Genomic DNA, 23,821 nt, shown 5'->3' on the forward strand with positions numbered 1-23,821 from the left:
TTGAAATCTGAGCATGGGGATTTAAGAACCCGATCTCACGACCAAGTCGTACGAATTCGACGAATGATTAAAAAGTGGCTAATTCGTAACAATTCATACGACCTCACTCGTACGAATTAATACGATTTTGCTAAATCGTACATATTTTACGAATTGGCCAATTCGTATGAATTCGTACGAATGACCTACCCCTTACCCCGCCCCTAAACCTAACCATCACGTGGGTTTAGACAAATCGTACGAATTAGTACGAGTGAGGTCGTACGAATTAGTACGAATTAGCCACTTTTTAATCATGCGTCGAATTCGTACGAATTGGTCGTGAGATAGTGTTGGAGAATCAAATCAATCATTTGATTTTTTTTAAACAGGCATCAAAACGAAAAATCCTACAAACCCAAGCAAACGAAACAAAGTAAAATGAAACAAAAACAAATTTAAGCATGGTCGTACATTATGTACGTTCATTTTTGCTCTTCTCCAGGTTTACTACTAAATCCACATTTGTCATCAGCTCTAAATAAAACTCAGGTGTATATTCAGTCCAGATGTGTGTCCCCTTCACAGACATTACCATCTGTGATTCTGTCTATCCATCTGTGTATCTATCTGCCTATTTATCATCCATCCATCCGACAGCTCTATGATATCAGAAAGCATTTGATTTCACTTATACAGAAGGTCGTGCTGCTCCATGTTTACCTTTAGTTTTGGTACAAGTTCATTCACTCATCCTCTTCCTTTACTGTATAGCATGCAGATTATGGCTTTAGATGGTTGTGCATGCCGACAGATGACGGCTGTTTCTCTGAAGTTGAATTTCGGCCCCACCAAGTAAGGCAAAAGACCTCAGTGAGCTGTTAAATGTATTTTTGCATCCCAGTTGCGACAAGGAATTTTCATCCAGATCATCAAAACAATCAGTCATCCGATCATCCGACCTCTGAAGTGGTGAATATCAACATCTCTCTCTGATAATGCATGCATGCATTCTGTCTTTCTGATTTTCTTTTCATTGCTGTTCATGTAATGTATACCTTCCTTCTAAAACCATCAGCCAATAATGCAAATTAACACATAATGACATTTCATTTATATATGCATGTAAGACAATAACTTAAACACACTAAGTTAAACACACTAAGTGCCAAAGATGTTTTTCAAATCCTCTCAGCCTGTAGCCACTGAATCAACTTACATAACTGGATGTAAAGCCATTATTACCATAATCCTATAAATCTGCATTGCTTATAATAACTGGATTTTGGGGCTTTCTTCTAAACTTAATGGGTTTGTGGCTGTCAGAGAGCAAAAAATAAACAATAATATAAATTTTATAGCCTATTTATATTTTGTATATTTAACATTTGTTATATACATTTCAATTATATATACTTTCCTTTCAAGCTCATGCCAGGATGTGTGCTTTAAAGTGTGTGAAAATGAATGAGAGGAGTGCAATGGCTGGGTATTTGAGTAGCTACGTATATATGTGTGGAGTTGTTTCCCCTCTGAGAAATAATTATAAGAGGCTTTTATCTACAGTATATGTATATAATTACTTCATATAAAATATGTATGCATTAGCATTCATTAGACTTTCACCAGTGGAAAAGCTCCCCTAGAAAAATATAAATAAAACATTTCATTCCTTTCTAACGTTGAAAATGAATAAAAATGTCAGTTTATTTGGAGACAGCAGAGAGAAAAACATGTTTTTATTGGCTCTAAGATCATTTTTGGCTGATGGAAAAAGAGCAAAGGTTGTGTGAATTTATAAGACTAACTAAAATAGGAAGGGCAGCAACTGACCAATGCTTGCGTAAATGACAGGACTTTGCATCTGTGACCTGAATCCCCTAAGCATGTGCAGAAATATGCATCATTTCACAGTGTGCAGCCAAGTGTTGTTTCCGTTTTATCAGCAGCTGGACGGACATGAAGTTTCAGTGATGCAGAATATTTTATGATTAAAGAGATATTCACTCAGGATTAAATAAATATAAAAATCCTCTCACTTTATAACATTTTTTCCAGAAAATTTCGAAACAAGTTTCACAGACATTTGACAAACAGAATAATGAGTAACGAGTCCCTGAACAGAGCTTCACGTGGATCACAAGTGGACGATGTTCAATATAGGTGTAAACGGGTAAGTGGTTTTGAGGTTGTCCACTTTCGACCACTTTGAGGAAGTTGAAAAAGCATTTGACAGGATTGCTTTCGTAAACACTCATGTGGTGGAAATAAGTAATAGGCTATTTTGTACCCAAGTTTTGAGCCTACCTGAAAAACGTTCGGTTTTAATGGGCGACTCGCACTGAAGACTTGGAAGTAAACGCCCACTGTTGTGAGTGGATAACAGTTTGCATATTATAATGAGTTTCAATTCACCCGTTGATGCACTTGGGGGAAATTGTTTTGAAAAAGTCCAATGTTGTAAAATGGAACGTAATTAAAAATAAATTTTAGCAATACAGTCCTATTGGAATCCAGAGGAAACATATGCAGCGACTGTCTTCTTCCACAATATGGGGCAAGTTGTCACATTTCACTTCCACTCTTTCAGGTTAAATCAAGAAAAATGTAAACACTGTATTAATCAAACAAAACCATACTAGACATATGGTAAATTAATGTGGGAAAAAAAATCTCTAGATACTTAGTAGATTTAAACAAATTAACAAAGTCAAAATGTGTCGCGTTGTGCCCCGCTCTCCCCCTAATGCATAAACATTATGGGAAGCACACTAGCCAAACGGGATTTAGGCTAATCTTTGCTGGCTGTGGACACAAGTTTGGTTTGAAGATGAAAAAGGCATCAAGCACAATGTTCTCTCACCATTCCTGATTTCTATTTGGCGTAGACTAGCGGCTATAAGAGCATAAACGAAGCTTCTGCTCTCCATGAGTTTTTGCATTATGCAGAGTTTAGTTCACTCAAAAGGACTGTTTAAACTTAAATAGCGTTAAATTACATTAAAATAAGTTCTTGATGATTTAATTGCAACCAATTTCTTCAAATCAAAATGCAATTTAATTTCTGATTAGGCTTAAATCTGGCCTGAGCTTGCTAGGCTGTGGCTATTAGGCTACATAGTTCCCATAGACATACACTAGACCTCACCTTGGCTACGGCAGTTCATTGGAACGAATGCGTCAATAGAGCCGCCATCTTGAAACAGGGGAGCCCCTCCACTTTAATGCATCAGCGTCAATATAGACACAGGTCTAACGGAAATAAAATCACCATAAATCATCATGAATGCAATTTTTCTTGTTTTTTTGGTTTGTTCCAACAGTCAGACATGTATTTATCATTGATTCCAGAAAGATTTTTTTTTTTTAAACATTCTTTCTAGTTCAGATTTCATCAGTGAACATCATACGCTGCATAAAAGTCCGCCACCATCAATGAATTCGACGTAAAGGCAGAGATAGCAGCGTTACCTAGCTACTTCCTATGACAAGACCCCTGTTCCAAGATGGCGGCGGTTTTGACGCATGCTTAGAGCCCCAAGGTGAAGTCTAGTGTATATGTCTATGCATAGTTCGCACATGACGTCACAACATACGGGCATTTGCCGACCCGGCGCCATTGCTGAGGGCAAAACATTAGAAGAAGCGTTCAACGAAGTGAAATGAGTTTCGTGCTAAAAAGTGAATATGGTCATCTCCTGCTGGGTCAATTGATGTTAAAATTGTGCCGGAGGTTCAATTAAATCGGGATTTTACAGTATACCCGTCATTAGACTCCATGAATGTGAGAAGACTAAGCTTTTATCAGAACAACGACGTAGGTTATGGCTGGTGAGGTTAAACAGGAAAGAAACTCATTCAAAGCACGCAAGAAGTTGTGCAGGCTATGGCTTTTTAATGAACAGATGGTCTTGCATCATGCTACGCTATGATGACAAACGTCACCAAACCAACCCTCGGCAATCTGATTGAGCCAGTGATTGATTTCCAGGCTCGGAATTATCACATAAACAACTAGCCAGATAAAGGTAACGTTACACATGAAAATACTGTAGCGAGGCAACGCTGCATGATAATCTCTCTGTCTTGTTTTAATAGTCTCTTTATAATCTTTTTCACTTTATCTCTTCATGATTTGCGTAACATTATAAACAGAAATAAATATTTGTTTGTAAAACGACATTCTCTGTAAACTTTGTAAACACCTATGGTTAACAAACAAACATAGCACCTTATGCCCTAAAAGATGGCGTCTCCGGGGGGGTCACGTGACATTAATTTGCCTGTATAGAATTAGAATTTCATTAACATTAAAATTTCAACCGTAAATTCTAATTTAAATTGTAATATTGTAAATTGTATAGGCTATTACTATTGTAATACAATAGTTGTATGTCATTGTTTTTAAATATAACTGTTTTAAAATATAAATATTAGATCTTGTTACAATTAATTAATGGCAAGTAGCTTAATTAATATTAAATTATTTTATGGTTCTCTAATCATTACTTACGTATTGTTATTGTAATTAATTATATGAATTTATCGGAAATGTAATGATTACATTAATGACATTGCTATGATTATGGACACTGTAAAGGATTATATTGGAGTCCATCAATAGCATGATGACGTGCTTATTTTTAACACATGTTTGCTTGATTGACAGATCTGTCACATGGAGGGGCGGAGCTTTGCTGAATAGAACTGTCCGTTATGGATTTCTGAGGAGAGAGAGAGAGAGAGAGCACCTCAACTGAAGCGTTTAGTAACAGACGGAAACAACACGGTGCAGTCTGTGGTTTACAAACGTGGATTATGGAGAAGTTGGCAACTCAATTTTAAAATAATTTCAAGACGGGAGAAAAGTGCACACATCCCTCGGGATGGTTGAAGAATCACAGCAAGGTAAGCATTTGTTTTTCAGTAAATATCATTGAGCGTTTTACGTGGGTTTGTTAATGATAGCCTAAGTTGTACACATGTTGCGTCTGTTGTAGTTTATTTATTTGCTTGCAATCGTGTGTAGGTGAGGACTGAATAATATGCTGTGAAACAAAATCCCTAAACAATTTTAAAAGTTGCAAATGAATAATTTTGTTTTGTTTTTTTGTATTTATTTTTTTAAATGAGCAGTTTCCTGTACAATGGCACGTTGAATATAGTGTTCTTCGTTGTAATTTCTGTTGAATTGGCCAATAAATAGTGCATGTTTAGTAATTTAGGAGAATTATAAATCTGATTGGATGACTGACAGCTTTGGTTTGGTAACAGATGGATCCCCAGACATTCTGTTTTGAGATTCCCAATACATTGCATTGCAATTAGTGATAAATATATTTTGGGGTAAGACATCGACATTAAATGCACAACATGTTTTATGCCTTAATGTTCTTGAAATATTCTCTATTTCAACTTTGGTAAGAGCATTAGATGCTGCCTGACTAGCCATTGCATCAGACAGATGTGCACTGCTATAGCAACCCAGTCTGATTACTGCAACAAAGGAATGGTTATCCTTCTTATAGCAAGTCACACTTCTCATGTTAGGTCATTTCACATTTGACTTTAAAAAAAAAGAATGGCTCTCAAAAACTGACTACAGCATTGAAATGATGGTTGCATGCATCAGGTAACCAACTAACTTAAGTCTATTTTTAGAAATTGCATTGTTTTTAGATAACCTAACTGTGGGAGGAGATTGCTGGTTTAGTAACACATTTACAATGAAGTGGCACGATGCAGCATCATCTCTGATCTCACGGGAGATGTATTCAAAAGCTGTGTGTCACCAGAGTATAGTGAATGCTCATTATAAGCCTACTGTTTGTTATCCATAAATCCACTAGAAGAGTTAAAGTGAGTAACAGTGTGTTGATTGGAAACTCGGTTCTTTACTGTGTGCTTTTCAGTTGGTTTTAGATGACTGAATGAATCAGTGTTTTCAGTAGGCTATAAAGGTTTCGTTTGAAGGCTTTGACAGGTATTCTTTGCCACTCTGCCAAGTAATGTCATTCTTTTTGACTTCACCATTCTGGGAAAACAATCCATATATTTGAAGTAAGTACTGGACTCACAAAATATGGGCACTGGGAAGCAGTTATTGTGAAGTTTGTCTCTTGTACTAGTAATCAGTTCTGCTTTTCTCCTAAAATGCATGGTGGGAAAGGTCTCTACAAAAGCAATTGTGTTCATATAGCCTATTTCTTCAAACCCCCCTTCTAAAGAAAATGTAAACGTATTGACACTTGTCTTTGATTTGTTTATTCCCAAAATTAAGATTTTTACATTGTAAAATAAAATGCTAAAAAAAAGTCAACATCTCAAGGACAGCCCTTAAGCAGTCAATGGGGACTTTAGGAGTGAATGGGTGTGTTCATGTTTACAGACACATAGATTACGTAAACAAAAACATTTATCGCATTTAATCAATTTCACAGCACTAAAATAAATATAATAACCTCAAAATGCCAAACCAAATAATATATCTTTAAAATAACTTTTTTTTTTCTGGACAATTGGGGTCAATCTCCTATAGATCAGTGGTCTTAAATGGTTTCCTTGAGGACCCAGATTTCTGCAGTTACTGCAAATCTTTGATATGATTCATTTTTAGAATTTAGAATTCATTTATAGTGTTTTTTTCTTTTGTTTTGTACAATTATCTTTTGAACTGACAGGTAAATGTGTGCACTGAAACCCCTGCTGTTATAGTAATTAGCATTCTGAAGTGATTTACTGTGACAACTTGAAAATGATGTTTTTTTTTCGTGGTATAAACATCACAATATTGAAATAAGTTGCAAAAAACATTTTGTCATAGTATAACAGGTTTAACTTCTTATAACAAAAAATATCTAAATATTTAAATGAAAGTGTGTATAAGTGTTTATAAAGAATCATAAAGAACAAAATATAACCCTTTACAATAAGATCACATTACACTGTAAAAATGAATATGCTTTATCTAATCAAAAAAATTGTGGCAACAGATTACAAGCAATATTATTAATTAAATTTAAACAAATTAGTATTGAGTAATAATTAATCAAATTAATTCCAAAAGTTAACCATTTAAAATGAGTAAAGCTTACAACAACTAAAAAACATACATTTAAGTCACCATTATGGTGATCGTGTTTGTTTTAGGTTTGTTTTAAAATGACGGGTTTCTCCTTCAGTGATTCTGCTTGTTAACATCAGGTGTCTTCAATGTTGGCAATATAAAATAAATAGTTCTTAATTAATCTTTGACGTCTGTCTGTTAGTGAGATATTTTTGTTACTTTTTTTTTAATGCAAACTTTACTAATTTTAAATGGTTAACTTTTAAGGAATGATTATTACTCTATTCTAATTTGTTAAATTTAATTAATAATATTGCTTGTAATCTGTTGCCACAATTCTATTGATTAGATAAAGCATATTCATTTTTACAGTGTAGTTAACGTCAGCTAATAATGCTGACGTTTGCAAAATCCTTTTGCTAAATCCTTTTGCTGAATCATTAATCGTTAACAAGGAACATTATAACGTTACTTACGTTAGTAAAAAAAAACAACAGATCATTGTTAATGGTAGCTAAGGGTTTGATTTTAATAATGTATTATTAATGCAGATACTAGCATTAACTAAAGATTAATAAATGCTAGAAGTATTTGTCATTGTCAGTTTATTTTAACTATTGAATTAACTAATGTTTATTAATGGAGCCTTATTGTAAAGTGTTACTGAATAATAATAAAGAAGAATCAAAACATTTCCAAATTTCAGTTTTTCCGTCCTAAATAGCCCGTTAAGTCGTAAAGTATTCAGTGTTCCTGTTTGCTTCAGAGTGTCTCTTTGACGTAGCATACAGCGGAGTGCTGCATTTTAACTGTTGATGGAACAATATTCTACAAATGCATTCAAAAAATCGGAATAATTCATAATAAATAACTATTCACAGTACTTTAAAGTGTCCACGATAACAGTACTGTGCATTATCGTGATATATTGCATTACCGTATATCGGCCGTATATGTCTAGTGTAAGTATGACAGATGGAGGTGCGATTATCACAAACACAAAATCACCATTTATTCCAGAACTATGTCCAATTAAATGACTTGAAAAGCAAAGAGAAGCCTTTGCTAAATCGTTAATGATAACTATTAACACAAGCATCAGTTACAGCACTGCTCTGTAATATCTCTGTAAACTAATCTACGGTAGTGAGATGTGTCTGATGTGGCACTAAATTGCACATCGTTAGATAACCTGTCATTGACCCTTGAAAATCGCTCTCAAGTTCCTGCTGAGGACCAGCTGAAAATGACGCGCTAGCAGGTCTGACTCATTTCTTAGCTCGATAGAGTTATTTCACCTCTATCTCAAAGGGATCAGGATTTTGAAGGATCATTTAGGTGTTTATTTGAAATCTTCCTGCTGCTGTCTTTCATTCTTTTGCTTTCACAAAGACATTTCGCATGGCGGTGCGCAGAGACTGAGCATGTGTTTATTACAGATTCGAAGGTGATCCAGTAGGCGATAAGAGATGGCAGGGTTTGTAGAGCTTAGTCTGAAGCGTCAGAAAATTGGCAGGAGGTTTTTGAATCGTAAAGCTGTTGGATGTGACTGCCTGCCCTCCAGCTTGTCTTAAACTGACTTCAAATACTTTTCTGTTTAAGCCTTTAAATGATTTATTTTTTATTCTGCAGGAAAGTAATCGGACTCAGTAAGTCCCTAATGGAGAATGACACCTCCATCCCGTCGGGCTACGTCCCACATTACCTTCTTCGAGGGGATCCCTTCGCTTCCAAGCTGTCCAAGGAGGCAGACATAGTGGCGGCGTTCTACATCCTTGTCATTGGTAGGTGTACATGTGGAAGAGTTTTTTTGTGAGCGTCATTTGAATTGTTATTGACAAGATCCGTGATAACTTTGAATTTGAATATTTAAATTAAGTTTTAGCAGAATGTCTGGAATTTTTAGAGGCGATTTTGAATGTTTTTAAAGTAAGTTTCTTATGTTCACCAAAGCTGCAATCATTGGATTAAAAAAAAACAGTAATATTTTGAAATATGATTACAGTTTAAAGAAACTGTTTTCTATTTTAATATATTTTAAAATGTAATTAATTCCTGTGATGCAAAGCTGAATTTTCAGCATCATTACTCCATTGATCCTTCTTCATTCGTATATGCTTATTTGCCCAAGAAACATTTATTATTATTATTATTATATCAATGTTTTTTCAGGATTATTTGATGAATAGAAAGTGAAACAGAAAGCTTTTGCAACATTATACTCTGCCCTTCAAAAGTTTTAGGTCAGCAATACTTTTATTCAGCAAGAATGCATTAGATTTATCAAACGTTACAGTAAAGATGTTACAAAAGATGTTTAAAATAACTGTTTTCTACATTGATATCAATTATGAATGTTTTTTGAGGCCAGTTGTTCAAAACATTTAATCTGGATCAAAATGATCCGGATTTGGAAATCCCATTTTTTTCCTATCCAGGATCAGGTAATCCGTCTTACTGTTATGCCGTTTTTTCAAAGCAACATTGGACTGGATCACGCTGATCCAGATACACAGTTTTCAAGATTCCCAAATCTGGATAACCAGTGTGCGAAATGGGACACCATTTCACAATGTGGGCTACCAGCTATGTAAAGAACAGGTAGAAGAGCCAACATGGGGTCACTGTAAGTGTTTCTTATTTTGAGAAAAAACACAAAAATAACAAACATCCACTTCTAATCATAATTTATTTTATGACCCACATCTGAACCACAACAAAATAAACAACAAACATACATTAACAAATACATTGTGGACATTTTGAAAACGTCTTAAAAAATGATGAATGACCAAAAATGAATATATTATTTTTGTTTGTTATTGAAATCTGTTTGGGGGATTATTTCATGGGGACAAGATAATTTTTATTTTATTTTTACTTTACTATACTGAATAGCTTAATTGTTAGCCTATGTCTACTTTATTACTGTTACAACGGTTACACAAGTCAAGTGCAAAATATAAATATAAGTATATACACTAAATGATACAAATGGATTATTTGACCAATTTTAAAGTTTTACTACATTTTCTTTCTGAAATCCACCTTGAAATCCTACCCCCTGTTGGGATCAGGATAATCCTGTTTTTTTGGATCAAAGTTATCCAAATCCCACTGACAAGTGGGACAACACAAACTGAAGGTTTGATCCAGATTAAAAAAACTAGGATTGGATTCCCTGATCTAATCTGATTTCAGATTCCTTCTTTCCCTTTTGAACAACCCATTTTCAAGATTTGATCCAATCCGAATTACCCAAATCCGATCAGCTTACCTTTGAACAACTGACTTGAGTAATGATGCAAAAAATGCAGCTTTGCATTAATTGCATAAATTACTAAAAAAAACATATGCAAATATAAAACGGGTATTTTAATTGTCAGATTTATTGTCTTAATTTTGCCTGCACGTCTAAAAGCTTTGCATAAGAATCAAATTTTAACTTATGAATGATATAATTGAATGTAGAGTTAAGGAGACAACAATTCTGCTTCTTTTTCTTTATGAATTGATGGATTTCACGTGACCATTCACTGAGAAACCAAAACAAAAAATCTCATTATTGCGTATTTTAATGAGAATCTTGTATGTTTGTGCACCTTTAACTCTCAAATATTCATTAGTGTATCTGAAGAATGAATGCCTATGAAAAATGAATGTGCCCGGGGAGCGATTGTGTGAACAGTGTGAACGTAACCAAAGTGTTATGAACAGGGCCGTTACTTGGGTATACAGGGACCGGGTGCAGGTTGCTATTGTGGTTGAAATCTCAGGGGGGACCCCCGAAAGCTGTAGCTTCTCTAGTGACAGCCCTGGTTATGAATGTAGGATTTGCTTTCTTGTATTTAATTCCTAAATGAAATGTTAATGAAGCAGAAGGCTAAACAACGTGTTGAATTTATAAGCAAAAACCAAAAAGTGGTTTGCATAAAAACCTGCCTTCCCCTTAATGTGCAAAGCCTGACAGATACCGTATTTCCATGCTCTTGTCACTGAGGATGTCTTGTTCAATCCACTCATGCTGTCATTGAGATGCCATCCTCTGTCATATAGAAGAGTTTGCGTTGAGCGTTGTCATCTAGTGCATTTTTAAAGGAACTAAGATGTGACATATTGGGGATATTGTGGCTCCTCTGTACATTTTTCAGGTCAGTTTCTCTGCAGGCACATGTATAAGTATTGGTAACATTTAGACCACCATCGCAGCAGAAAAGAAATTGTTTTAGTTGATCGCTTTTCAAGAAAATTTAAATTATAAATAATAAAAAGAAATAATGAAACAAGGCTGCATATTCTTTTGAACTTATATTAAATATCTCTCCAAATCAGGATGAACATTTTCAACATTTTGTCCTTTTTTTAATTGTTTGTAATACCGACATGACCTCTAGCTATGTCCGTTCTGCATAGTATTGGATTTATATATAATTGAGATGTTTTGCCAAGTGGATTTGTCTTTATTCAATACGCTTTTTAAAAATATAATTTGAAAGTTATTTTTGTTCAGCACACCATTATTTATTCCATTAGTAACTATGGTATCAAGGAGATGCTCAAAAGGATGTTTCCTCTTTCATGGGGACATTGTGTCTTATTTGACCTGAAAATTGGTCTGGTCTGGTCATTGGTCTGTGATTCAATCCAAAGATTGAATCAATAGTTCTTCCTCACTGCAATTTACAAGTCTGTTCTCCTTCACTCATGTTAAGGGAACAGTCTGAAGGTGTTTCATAAACATTTAATCACAAACACATTCAAATCAACAAATGTCATGACTGCAGTTACAGTATGCTCAGTTCAATTTTTAGTTCACATTTGGTATGTAACAACAACAGTGTTTTCATTTATGGATGGACTTTCTCTTTAAGAACTAAAACTGGAGAAACAATGCATCTGTTAGGAATATTAATGTGCGTGATCCGTTCACATTGATTCATGATCATCTGAGAGTGAAAGAGTTCATTGAATAGTCACATGAAGTCAAGTGTCTTTGAAATGGTGCATTCATCAGCTGACGCAACAGGCCAGGATTTGAAATTATGTGGAGCACACGCTTTGGAAATCTGATGTTCAAAATGTGTTCATGGACATTATGAATCGAACATTCTGTAAGATTTATGATGAGTAATTCATGTTTTATGTAAACAAAATGTATATGATATATGAAAATTTATATTATACTTTCAATATTTACAGCATATAATCTAGGTCATAAAGAGAGAGGACAAAACGAATAACACGAGTGAAATCTTTGTGTTGTTTCAATGTATGTGGCTGTAAGCTGGAAGACTAATTGTCACACTGCTCTTTCATTATGGTGAATTGAAATCCTTTTTCATCCTTTCACTAAGAAATGGGATATCCAGTTACCTTTTTGACTCACATTAGTTCTCTACAAATAACAGAAATGTTATATAGGAGTCTTAATGTGCGGTCTTTGTATTTCAACAAATACACAACCCCAACACTATATAATAAGGCTTCATTAAGGTCCAAGACTTTCTTGAGGCAATTTTAAACACATCATCTGGTCAAACACATAGTATTACTGTTTGTCTTATGTGTTAACAGGTGTCTTGTCAGCCACTGGAAATGGTTATGTCATATACCAGACCATCAAACGCAAGACCAAGTTAAAGCCGCCAGAATTCATGACGCTGAATCTAGCTGTATTCGACTTTGGCATATCAGGTAAGTTTAAATGACTTGATATTATGCTGCTGATGTTATCTTCATCTGTCAGATTATGTATCATATAGCCAATCTGAAAGGATATCTCTGTTCTAGGCAAATATACGATTTCTTTTGGTTGTGTGTTTATAAAATACAGCTTTCAGTGTATAGTTTAGCATTATATTTTGGAGTCGAGTAAGTTTATTCAGCTCTCCCTCTTACGACACTGTCTTTCTGGCTTATTTTTGTGCTGTTGTTGAAATGCACTTGTATAAATCATACAGAGTATTTTAAGACCCTGAGGTTACAAAAGAGAACAAAAGATTCCTGCCATGATGACCTGGAAAGAATCTCTTTTCATTCATCTTCCATCTTCCTTTGTCATGATTTTTTCAGTGTTCTTTAGTGTTCAGTGCATAACATGAACACAAAGTTTGTATCTTTTGTTACACTATATAACCTGCTGTAGCTACACAGTATACATAAGCACTTAAGCCTAGTAGACTAAGCACATTTCACACTAAATTATTTTCACAAAACATGAAATAAAGTAGGCTATGCGTTACAATTTGTGTAAAATATCATTTGTTTCACACAATACATTACTACAGTAAATCAATTATGATTACTCAGTTTAGATCGAAGTTTTATTTTAAACAGTTAACAGAAAACACACAACAAGATTGGTGAAATGTCCAGTGACTCCCCTGAAATTTCCAAGGGGTTAATCCATTAGCCGGAAGTTGAAGCCTCGTTGGAGCCGCCATTAGCAGAACTTTACCTTCAGTTAGCTTTCCATTGACTCCAATTCATTTTGACGTCACTTTGACAGCGAATAACTTTATATTTGAGGTGTCCAAAGACTTCATTTGTCCATTATTTATTTCTTAAGAAACACGACAATGTATAAAAGGCTCCATTACTTTGTATCTTACGTTACGGTCCTGTAGAAGCCGTTTTTGTAAAAATAGGCTAAAGATTGCATCATAACCACGGGACTTTCTGTCACACAATAGAGACATAACCGTATAGACCGGAGGAAAAGCTCGCAGGCAATCTTTTACTGTCTATGAGGCAATCGGGGGGACATGGAGGCACAAAGTCAAGAGAGAAGCCCATAGATAGAGAGTCCATAAAATCAATCGTACAAAATATTTCACCAACGTTTTTGAGGAATTAGGTGTTTCAGATTTGTCTTGGCACAGCTACTAGAAGATTTACAACTGTCATACATTTACATTTATTCATTTAGCTGATGCTTTTATCCAAAGCGACTTATAATTGGTATGTCAGAGGTCGCACACCACTGGAGCAACTAGGGGTTAAGTGTCTTGCTCAGGGACACATTGGTGTCTCACAGTGGGTTCAAACCTGGGTCTCTCACACCAAAGGCATTTGTCTTATCCTCTGCGCCATCACCACACTAGACTGTCGTCAAGCTCAGTTTGAGCCTGTGCAGTCGCTCAGACATCAGACAGGAAGTGCAATAATCGGGCTTCAATCTTCTCCATTAAAATCAATGGGGTAACTGTGTCCATTTATTTTACTGCTTATAGAGATTTCCTCTCCTCAAACAAATTTGTGTCCATTTTTGTACTCTAGCCCAACCTAGTGGATGTTTAGTGTGGCTGGAGGGACGGTTGAGGCCCCTGAAAATAATTTCAATATTATCACCCACAATAGTTCACCCCCAAAATGAAAAATGTATCATCATTTACTCACCCGACAGCTGACGGCATTGACTTCAGTAGTATTTTTTTTACTTTTTAGTATTTTTTTCCCTACTATGGAAGTCAATGGGGGTGCGATCAACAAAATTTTAATTTTAGGGAAAGCGATCCCTTTAAAGAATGAATCCCTTATATACTATATTTATATGAAGAGCTCACTTTCTAAGATTTACAGAACAAATGACTGCCTGTGTAGTTTACAAAGTTAATTCCAGTTAATTAAATGTGGACTGTGTAATTTTTGAGCTACTGACAGAAACAATTGTTTTCAAATGGGTTTCTCTCTGCCTGATATTGCTTTGTGGACTGGAGGGTTCTGCCCCAAAATTCATGGCAGTGATGCGATTTCGGGACACTCAAACAAAATGTTAAATTATTACTCAGTTTGTTGAGTCTACAAATGGCTTACTTATAGTTGTCTCTGCATATTATTCAGCATAGGAGAAAGTAATTTAACCAAGTACAAGAGAATTGATCAAAATATGATTTATCATTTTATATGCTTGAGAATCACCCTTGTCAGTCAAAATGTTTACAGTAAGTTCGGCATTGGTAGCATTTTGGATACAAATTATATATTTTTTTCAGTGTACCATCAGAAGTTCAAATTGATTTAGCTCTGTCCAAAATGCAATTCTCGTCTTGTCGCCTATTAGCCTGGATGGCGACGCTGGATTTGAGCATAATGAAGCTTTTGTTTTCTGGGAGTCATGCACATGGCAGACTGCTTTAGTGCGTCACATTTACGCAGACCTGGGGTCAGTGTGCTTTTGGCTTCTCTTCCTATAAAGGTCTGCCGTGAGTCTTAATTTACATCTCTGAAATGGCTACCGTCAACTGTTTGGTGGTTACTCGTATTCTTTCAAATATTTTCCTTTGTGTTCAGCAGAAGAAAGAAATTTGTGAACACTTTCCTTAAAGCCTTTATAGATAATACATTATAAAAGTATTTTATGCCTTATAATGCATGGTGTGGCGTTTTCGAGATGGTGAGAGCTTCACTGTCACAGTTCTGCCCCCCTCGTCTAGGGTTTTCTCTTCGTTTAGTGACAGAGCTGTGAAACACCCGGTTTGTCATGTGTAAGTTCCTTGCCCTGCCGATGCCGCCTGTCGAGCCTGAGACTGTTTAGGTCACGTCTGCCGATCCGGAGACTGTTCACATCACGTCTGTCGAGCCAGCGTCTCCAGACAAGATGGCCGCCGTCAAGCCAGTGTCCGTTTCTGTTCCTGTGCCATGGCTGTCCGAGGGATCTTGTTCTTTCGTTATTGGTTAATTTTCCCCACCTGCCTGCCTCGTTACCTTAAGTTTGTTCAGAGCAGATCCTCCCTATACGCTCTCTACGCAAGCTGCGTGGGGCCCCCGCAAATTACTCAAGGCCCCGCCTCCCCCTCGTGTCAAAGTGCGTCAATCAAAGTTTACAACATCGATGAGATAATTAAGCGGAACTCTGGTCATGAAAAGAGAGACTGAGAGAAAAACACCATGTGAGTGAATTGCGGGAACAGCGATCAGGCAGAGTTTGATGTCGGCACAGAAGAGGAAAGTTAAGTTGATGTGCATCTCTCTCTATCTGTTTGTCTAACCAGCCCAATCCCATGAAAGCACATATCTATACCACAAATTTCTTGTGTCATTTATACACCTAAAATAGTTTTTGCGTGCATATGATAGGCCTATGTACAGTTTTTGCGTGCACACTTTTTGGCATGTAATATGCACACACTCCACACCCCTAAAAAAACCCCAAGAGATTTACAGTGTGTAGCATATGCACTCAAAAACAATTTTGGGAGTATAAACAGCACAAGAAATTTAATTTGTGGTAGGCCTATAGATGCGCACTTTCATGAGATTACGTTTGATAATACAATCAATGGGCAATGGTGTTTGTTTATATACTGCAACTTACTTTCCAGTAAAATATCTATGGGGACCAGTTACCAGTACAATATGGGCGTGATGGCACTCCTCCTCCATTTGGCGCTCTACTTTTCAAACAAGACAATGGTTATCTAGTCTCCCAGTCAGTTTAGTTACAACTATGCAATAAAGATGGAAAGAAATCTATTGACATAGACTATGTTGCATTTAAAATGTTGATTGGCTGGACACACTGGTCAATATGGATGCACATCCCTCAGTAAATAACAATCAACTATCAATTATTGCTTTTATCATTTAAAACACAGTGACATGCAATGGCAAGCCATTTGAGCTTTTATTCATTCAGAGGATGCATTTTTGAAATCAATAACTAAATTTGTACTATTTTAAAATGTGAAATCTTGATATTAATATAAAAGATGTCTATTTCTGATATCAGGAATTACATTTTCATTAGTATTAACTAAATGAGGGAGGATTGTAGTGGGAGAACTGGGGTGACTGTGTTGCACATGGTTTACATGGCTCATGGGTCAGGTAGGATGACCCCTTAACAGATTTTTGCTTAAGGCCCCAGAGAGGTCAGGATCGACTCGACTGTTTGTTCCCCTATTTTTTTAATCACCCTGTGTTTGCAGCCCTGTGCTGGTTCGTTGTCCATATTTCCTTTGTGTGTTCTGTGTCTGCCTGACTTCTCTCTTGGTTTTTACCACTACGGGGTTGTGTTTTGGTTTTGTTCACTTAATAAATATCCTTGCCTTCACTTGTATCCACCACGCTTTCTGTTTTCCCCATTCCGTGACATTCACATCCGCGACTAACTTAGACTTGATAGAGCTTTCTGACTTGACAGAGCTTCACGAGTTACGACTTGACAGGAACTTGACGTGACTTGACACGCTCTTGAATGTACTTTATTAGACAGGTGAGCAAATGTACATAAAACAAATCAATGTTAAATAGTTCATCATGATGTTAATGTTAGAGTCTGATCAGTTTGTTATTCTAATGTTGATCTAGCTTACTCTAGTCTCATATAGCAAACAAACTAACACATAGAATAACATTATAATTTTCAACACACTCAAATGCTGTTTATAGTGTAACGTTAGACCAAATGAAACAGCGCTGCGTTACCTCACAAGTTAAATTTGTCAAATAAACTGACCTGTGTGAGTCCTAATTCAGCACTTGCAGGTAGTTTGGTAGAATTAAATTCCCGACTCACCACTTTTCACTCATCCATAAACAGTATTAGATCCATCAGCATGATAGCAAGTCCCATCATTCCACTTATCACTGCGTCATCAACCTACGCCTTTGTTAGTTATTGTAAGAAGTTAGCAACCCTCTTTCCTAACGGGGGAATATATATTTATATTTTTAAGTAAAGTGTTACGAGAAATTTATGTAGGTTTGGATCAATTTGAGGGTGAATAAATTGACAGAATTTTCATTTTTGTGTGAACTATCTCACATGCAAAGTTTAAGATCACAGTGATCCGAAACCTGGATACTGCCGATTCTCAGGCAGTTTTGGTTGTTCCCAGTTTCTCTAAAATCCCTGCTAACAAATATATGTTTTAAGGATGTTTGCCGACGTTCCTGTTAAGTTGTGAAAAATGTGTTTCTGAATGTTCTCAGAACGGTCATAACGTATTTTTTTTTGTTTTTGTTTTTTTGTTTTATTTATTTATTTTTTATTTTTATTTTTTTGGTTATGTAAATATTGGTGAAAACATTAATCGTAATGTTTTCTCTATTTTATCATTTATTATTGGAACTTTACTTTTGAATGTTTTCTGAACCATCTGAAAAAGTAATAAGTAGTCCAACTAATATGTCCAACTAATATGTTCCAGAAAATGTTCCATGAATGATGTACAAGTAACGTTCTCTGTGCTAATGTTTTGATAAAGTTATTAAATACCAGATAACTTTGAACAACAAATCTATTATTTTTACTGGAAAAAATTTGAGAGGAACTTGCCAGAATTTTAGCCAAAATTCTGAGAAAGTTCCTGGGAATGCCATCTGAGAGCACATGTTCTTTTGTCTCAAGTCTTGTTTGACATAAGCTTGTTTTTATGTTTTGGTCAGTCACTGGAAAGCCGTTCTTCATAGTGTCGAGTTTTTCGCACCGCTGGCTGTTCGGATGGCAGGGCTGCCGCTACTATGGCTGGGCCGGCTTTTTCTTCGGATGTGGAAGTCTCATTACCATGACGATTGTCAGCTTAGACCGATACTTGAAAATCTGCCATTTAAGATATGGTAATTAAGTCCATCTATCTATCTATCTATCTGTCTATCCTGTCTGTCTGTCTACAGTATCTGTCTGATTAACATGAATTTATGAATTTACCATCAGGTACATGGTTCAAACGGCATCATGCGTTTCTCTGTCTGGTTTTCACGTGGTTATACGCTGCCTTCTGGGCCACCATGCCAGTGGTGGGCTGGGGAAACTACGCACCTGAGCCATTTGGTACGTCCTGCACACTGGACTGGTGGCTGGCCCAGGCCTCTGTGTCTGGCCAGAGCTTTGTTATGTGCATGCTCATCTTCTGCCTCGTCCTCCCCACTGGCGTCATCGTCTTCTCCTATGTCATGATCATCTTCAAGGTGAAAGCCTCAGCCAAAGAAGTCTCTCATTTTGACACACAGAATAAGAACAAGCACCACCTGGAGATGAAGCTGACTAAGGTTTGTGTGTTTTATTACAGTTATTCTCAGTCGCTTTGGTACAGTTTTTCCTCGTCCTCGACATTTGTAAAACAGTAAGTGCATTTTTTCAAAACAATTCGTACAAGTAGCAAACCACCATGGATATTGTTCAAAATCCTTAGTTCATCTCTCAAAAGTAAATATCTGTGTCAATGAACATGTCAGTGCCATCAGAATGACAAATCCTTGTGTCATTGTGTACGGATAAGACAAATTGTTTAGTCATGTTGTCAATATAACTGTACTCTGGGGGATGTTCTGATGTAAACTATTGCAACAGTTTTGATGACAGTTACTGTATTGAATTGTACAAATTTGCGCTTCTTCTGTAAGCCATATATCCATTTCAAAAGTACAAATTTACACACCGAGTTATTGATTGAAAGAGACTGGATAGGATTCACAGTTACGCTTTTACCAGTGGTCTTACAACAAAAAAAAACATAAAAAAAACAAACATTACAATATTATTGTGATATAAAAAAGAGAAAGAAATAGGGGCACAAATAGAGGCGAAAATACGCCATTAGAAAGGCAAAGTTTTAGAAAGAACCCTTTGGTAAAACTTTGCTTTTGCATGCAGCACTTAATATATGCTTGACAACAATTGAAGGCTCATGAGATGCAACTTTGAGCTATTTAAGAGAACTGGTTTCTCATTGTTTAATCAACATTCTCTTCATTGGTGAAAGTCAAGATTCACCAGCACAATTCATCAGTTCTTGGCATGTGTAGAAAATAAGCTTGACAGTTTATGACAACTAGATCAACCATTTTGCATTTAATGACTTGTACGAGGAACTAATGATTAATGATGAGGGGTAAGACTATTGCACAGATAACTATTTAATACATTTTGAGCAACAAAATGTTTTGATTTAGATTTAGAGGATATATAAGTAGTTTTGAGTATTTCTGATCTGAGAAATGCACCAAAGCGACTGAGAAAAACTGTAATCAGAAATGCTGTGTGAAAATGCCATGTCATATTTCATGTGGTTCTGTTTGCATTCTCCAGGTGGCGATGTTGATCTGCGCAGGGTTTTTAATAGCTTGGATCCCTTATGCTGTGGTATCAGTGGTGTCTGCTTTTGGAGATCCTGATTCAGTGCCTATATCAATCTCTGTTGTGCCAACTTTGCTGGCCAAGTCCTCTGCCATGTACAATCCAATCATATATCAAGTCATTGACTGTAAGAAGAACTGTGCCAAACTGTCCTGCTTTCAAGCTTGGAGTAAAAGGAAACATTACAAGACTTCAAGGTATGTGCACCCTTCAAATTCTAGAGGAATAAGGGATTAATTGTCTTCTGATCGCTCTCTCTCTCACACACCTACAGTATGTATATATATATATATATATATATATATATATATATATACAACTTAAGTGTGTTCAGTTTATGATATATTTGGGTACATTGTCTATAAATTACTTCTCTGCGCTATATCATCATATAATGGATCAAATGCAGTATGCAAATTTATGTCCCACTGTGGGTGGATGTTTTTGCTGCAATACTGGATCTTGCTACCTCTCTTGTTCCATTAGCATTGTGTTAAATCTCTATTTTTAAGATGTATGCGCTTTGCTCTGTTCAAGGGGTCAAGGTTTAGCTGGTTGGCATACTCAAATCTGTTCAAAAGTTGCCTTATATTCTTATGAAATCATTTTTATCAAGCGACGTATTGCTTGTCTTTTATTATAGTTTAGTAGAGTTGTTAGTGTGCAGCAAGAATGTGATACATTTACATTGTTATCATTCTTCGAATTTTGGACAAATTTGTGTCTCTTTTTGTTCTTTAGACATATTGGAAAGATTGTTGACATCAAACCCTGGCATGATTTAATTACGTAACAAAAAACAACTGATTGACTGAAGACTAAGATTTACTGTAATGCAGCTGTTTTTTTTGTCCCAGGTTTTACTCCATCTCTGCCTCCATGAAAAAGAGACCAGCCAATGAGGTTCCGACTGAGATATGAGCAAGGACAGGAACACACAATGCACCTGTGATAGGACACTGGCCAATTTGTTATTGTGCAATTTAGACATCAACAATTCACACCCACCTACTATAACTTTGCTCTTGTATACTACTGCCGTCAGCTTCACAAACCCAAGCAAACACAACTCCTTTTAAATTGATCTTTCTGTGTATAAAATAATGAAGTATGATGTATTTATACATATATATATTTTTTGGTTATTTGTTTTATATTCAATGCGTTCACAGTACCAACACGTTTAAAACAACCTGCTTAAAGTCTAATATGACATCACTTTTTAACAAATAGTAGTATGTGTGCAGTCTATAGTTTCTCATTTAGTGTTTGTACTGCAAGTAAACATATAAATGAAACTGGTCACACATACCCACATCTATACAGCAGCATGGTCACAGTCAGATAAACAACAATGTATACACACAAAATGAGTGCATCTTTACTGTTATTTTTGTAATGCAAATTGAATTATATTCTAATGCATTAATTGAGGCTATTGATTTTCTTTTTTTAGCATTTAGCACTTAGCATGATAGTTTTGGGCCACGTGCAATGATTATATATTAGACATCCCAAAGCCTATGATCTTGAGAATTACAATTATAATAGTCTTATAATTACTATTATTATTTATATTTATTTACTCAATTGATGTCCAATGTCATTTTAACTTGATCTATTTAATATTGTAGCCTTTTGCATGTTATCGGCCTTCAGACTAAACTATGGCAAAACTGACTAAACTGTTAAAGGCTAAAGAAGAAAGTGCACAGTTGGTAAAGATAAGTTGATGGTGTGCATACAAATTTTCCAAAATGTTTACGTTTTGTGGAAGTTGGACGAGAATTAACAGATAATGCTACAGTAAGCTGGGTTTATAAAATGTTAGACATTTCTTTTTAAATACCTGAGACTATTAGCTTACAGTATTTAAAAAAAAAAAATGCTCCTAGATGACATGAAAATACCCCGTACAATACTAGTGCTTTTTCCTTATCAGAAAGAAGCTTGTTGATACTCAAAACATAATGCTTGCACAATTAAAGCTAACTATTTTTGAATATAATAAATAGTTTACACTTAGTTTGATGGAGGTCACAATTTACTTGAATAGCAACCAGTTAGATTGTTGTAGCTGGAAGATTGGTTATACTGTACAATTAAAACATGATCGCTGTAGTATTAAAAACAAAATAAACAATCAAAAAAAAAAAAACTTGGAAGACCAAATCAATTAGCTGAATGATGGTATAATGAAAGTGGACTTTGATTTAAAATTGCTAAAAACACTAAATAAATTGCTTTTTTGTTTTCCGCAAGAAAAAAAATGGTATGAACCCCAATTGTGTGAATAGCCTTAAAGGGTCACTCCACCTCTGGAAAGATGAATGTGTATTTAAAATGGGTAATGTAGAAGAAATGTGAAATTATTTTTGTATTTGGAGCTTTCTAGACTGATAAAAGCCAGAAATTTTATTTTTGGCTTATGTGGATGAAAGACAACAACTCCCAGAATGCACTTGCTTCGCTGCCCTAGGAGGCCACGCTGACCGGTAACAGCGCAGTAGTTAAACAGCAAGTCGTCTAGGCTAGTCTAGTGAGTCTCCGAGATGAGTCTGCCCAAAAATGTGTTTCGAGAATGTCCGGGATTCGTCTATTGCATTCTACAGTTGCCGTTCATCATGTTTAGGACGAGTGAGGGCCGTGTGGAGAATGAGCTGAGGCTGGCTTCTTTACAAAGCCACTGGTATGATCTGTAAACTGACACAACGGGAACTAGTTTTACATTATTGCACAGTGCCGCCGACAGTTTTGTGAATGTCATTTCATTTCTTTTTGTGCATTTCAATAGATTGGCACTGACAGTGTTTTCTGCGTTAAACTTACAATTACATCATATACAGTTTTAATGGCATTTCAATTTCATAATATTTATTTATTCAGGTGGACAGGGTAAGGCGGTTAAATCTAGTTCCTCCGGAGTCTGAAGGCTACTGTGGGAGCACAATTAGAAGTGCAACTGACTGTAGGGGGGAAAACAGTTTTGTACATTGTTCCATTACAAGATGAGTTTGACCTGTCACCTCTACCATCTGATGCCCTGGAGGTCTCTCAAATGCCGAAAGCAGAATGAAAGAAATGCTTCAAATCTATGCCACTACAGATTCTTGCTCTGCACGTAAAGAAATGCAACACTGCTGAATATGAGACGCTTTCTGACTCAGAACCAGAGGTAAGATTTTTAATAACTTCATGATTATTCTTTAAAGCTACACTTTTTTTAGTTTATTCATAGCTAAAAACACTTAGTTCTTTCAAAAATATATGTGCTCATTAATGTATTTACTTCGTTCAAGCAATAAAGTATTCTCGTGAGTGTACAATATGCTATTGAAAATACATACGGGCAGAGAATGTCTAATTGAAGAGAATAGGCACTGGCTGGTTACTTCCGGGTTCTGGACTGGCTGCAGTAACACATCTCTGTCCATGCGGGGGCGCTCGCGGTCGAGTGCAGAATGAATGGGAGTCAATGGGGTTTCACCCCAAAAAATCCACGTTTCTCAGGATGTAATTTTTTGTCAAGTAATTTGAAAGTTGCGTTCAAAAGGGAGGGCTAAGAAAATACACTCAGCTGAAAATTGCATTTTTAAGTTCACTTATCTGTTCTAAAAATCCGTTCAAAAATGTGATGACGTCACACAATAGTAGAATGCTAGCGTGTTCCGGCCAACAACAGCCTAACCTGTAAG

At 35.9% G+C, this 23,821-nt stretch overlaps 1 protein-coding gene across 1 annotated transcript; it reads left to right on the forward strand.

Annotated features, from left to right (window-relative positions):
• The first annotated feature begins 4,698 nt into the window (after positions 1-4,698).
• On the forward strand, positions 4,699-21,553 carry opn5 (opsin 5). Its single transcript, XM_089118776.1, has 7 exons — positions 4,699-4,887; positions 8,678-8,829; positions 12,620-12,739; positions 18,437-18,607; positions 18,705-19,039; positions 20,079-20,323; positions 20,984-21,553. The coding sequence occupies exons 2-7, from the start codon at positions 8,706-8,708 to the stop codon at positions 21,045-21,047; spliced, it is 1,059 nt and encodes a 352-aa protein (XP_088974902.1). The 5' UTR covers positions 4,699-4,887; positions 8,678-8,705; the 3' UTR covers positions 21,048-21,553.
• Positions 21,554-23,821: the final 2,268 nt, after the last annotated feature.

Source organism: Pimephales promelas, chromosome 13, assembly GCF_988280905.1.
Source record: "Pimephales promelas chromosome 13, fPimPro1.hap1.1, whole genome shotgun sequence".
Taxonomy (NCBI): Eukaryota; Metazoa; Chordata; class Actinopteri; order Cypriniformes; family Leuciscidae; genus Pimephales; species Pimephales promelas.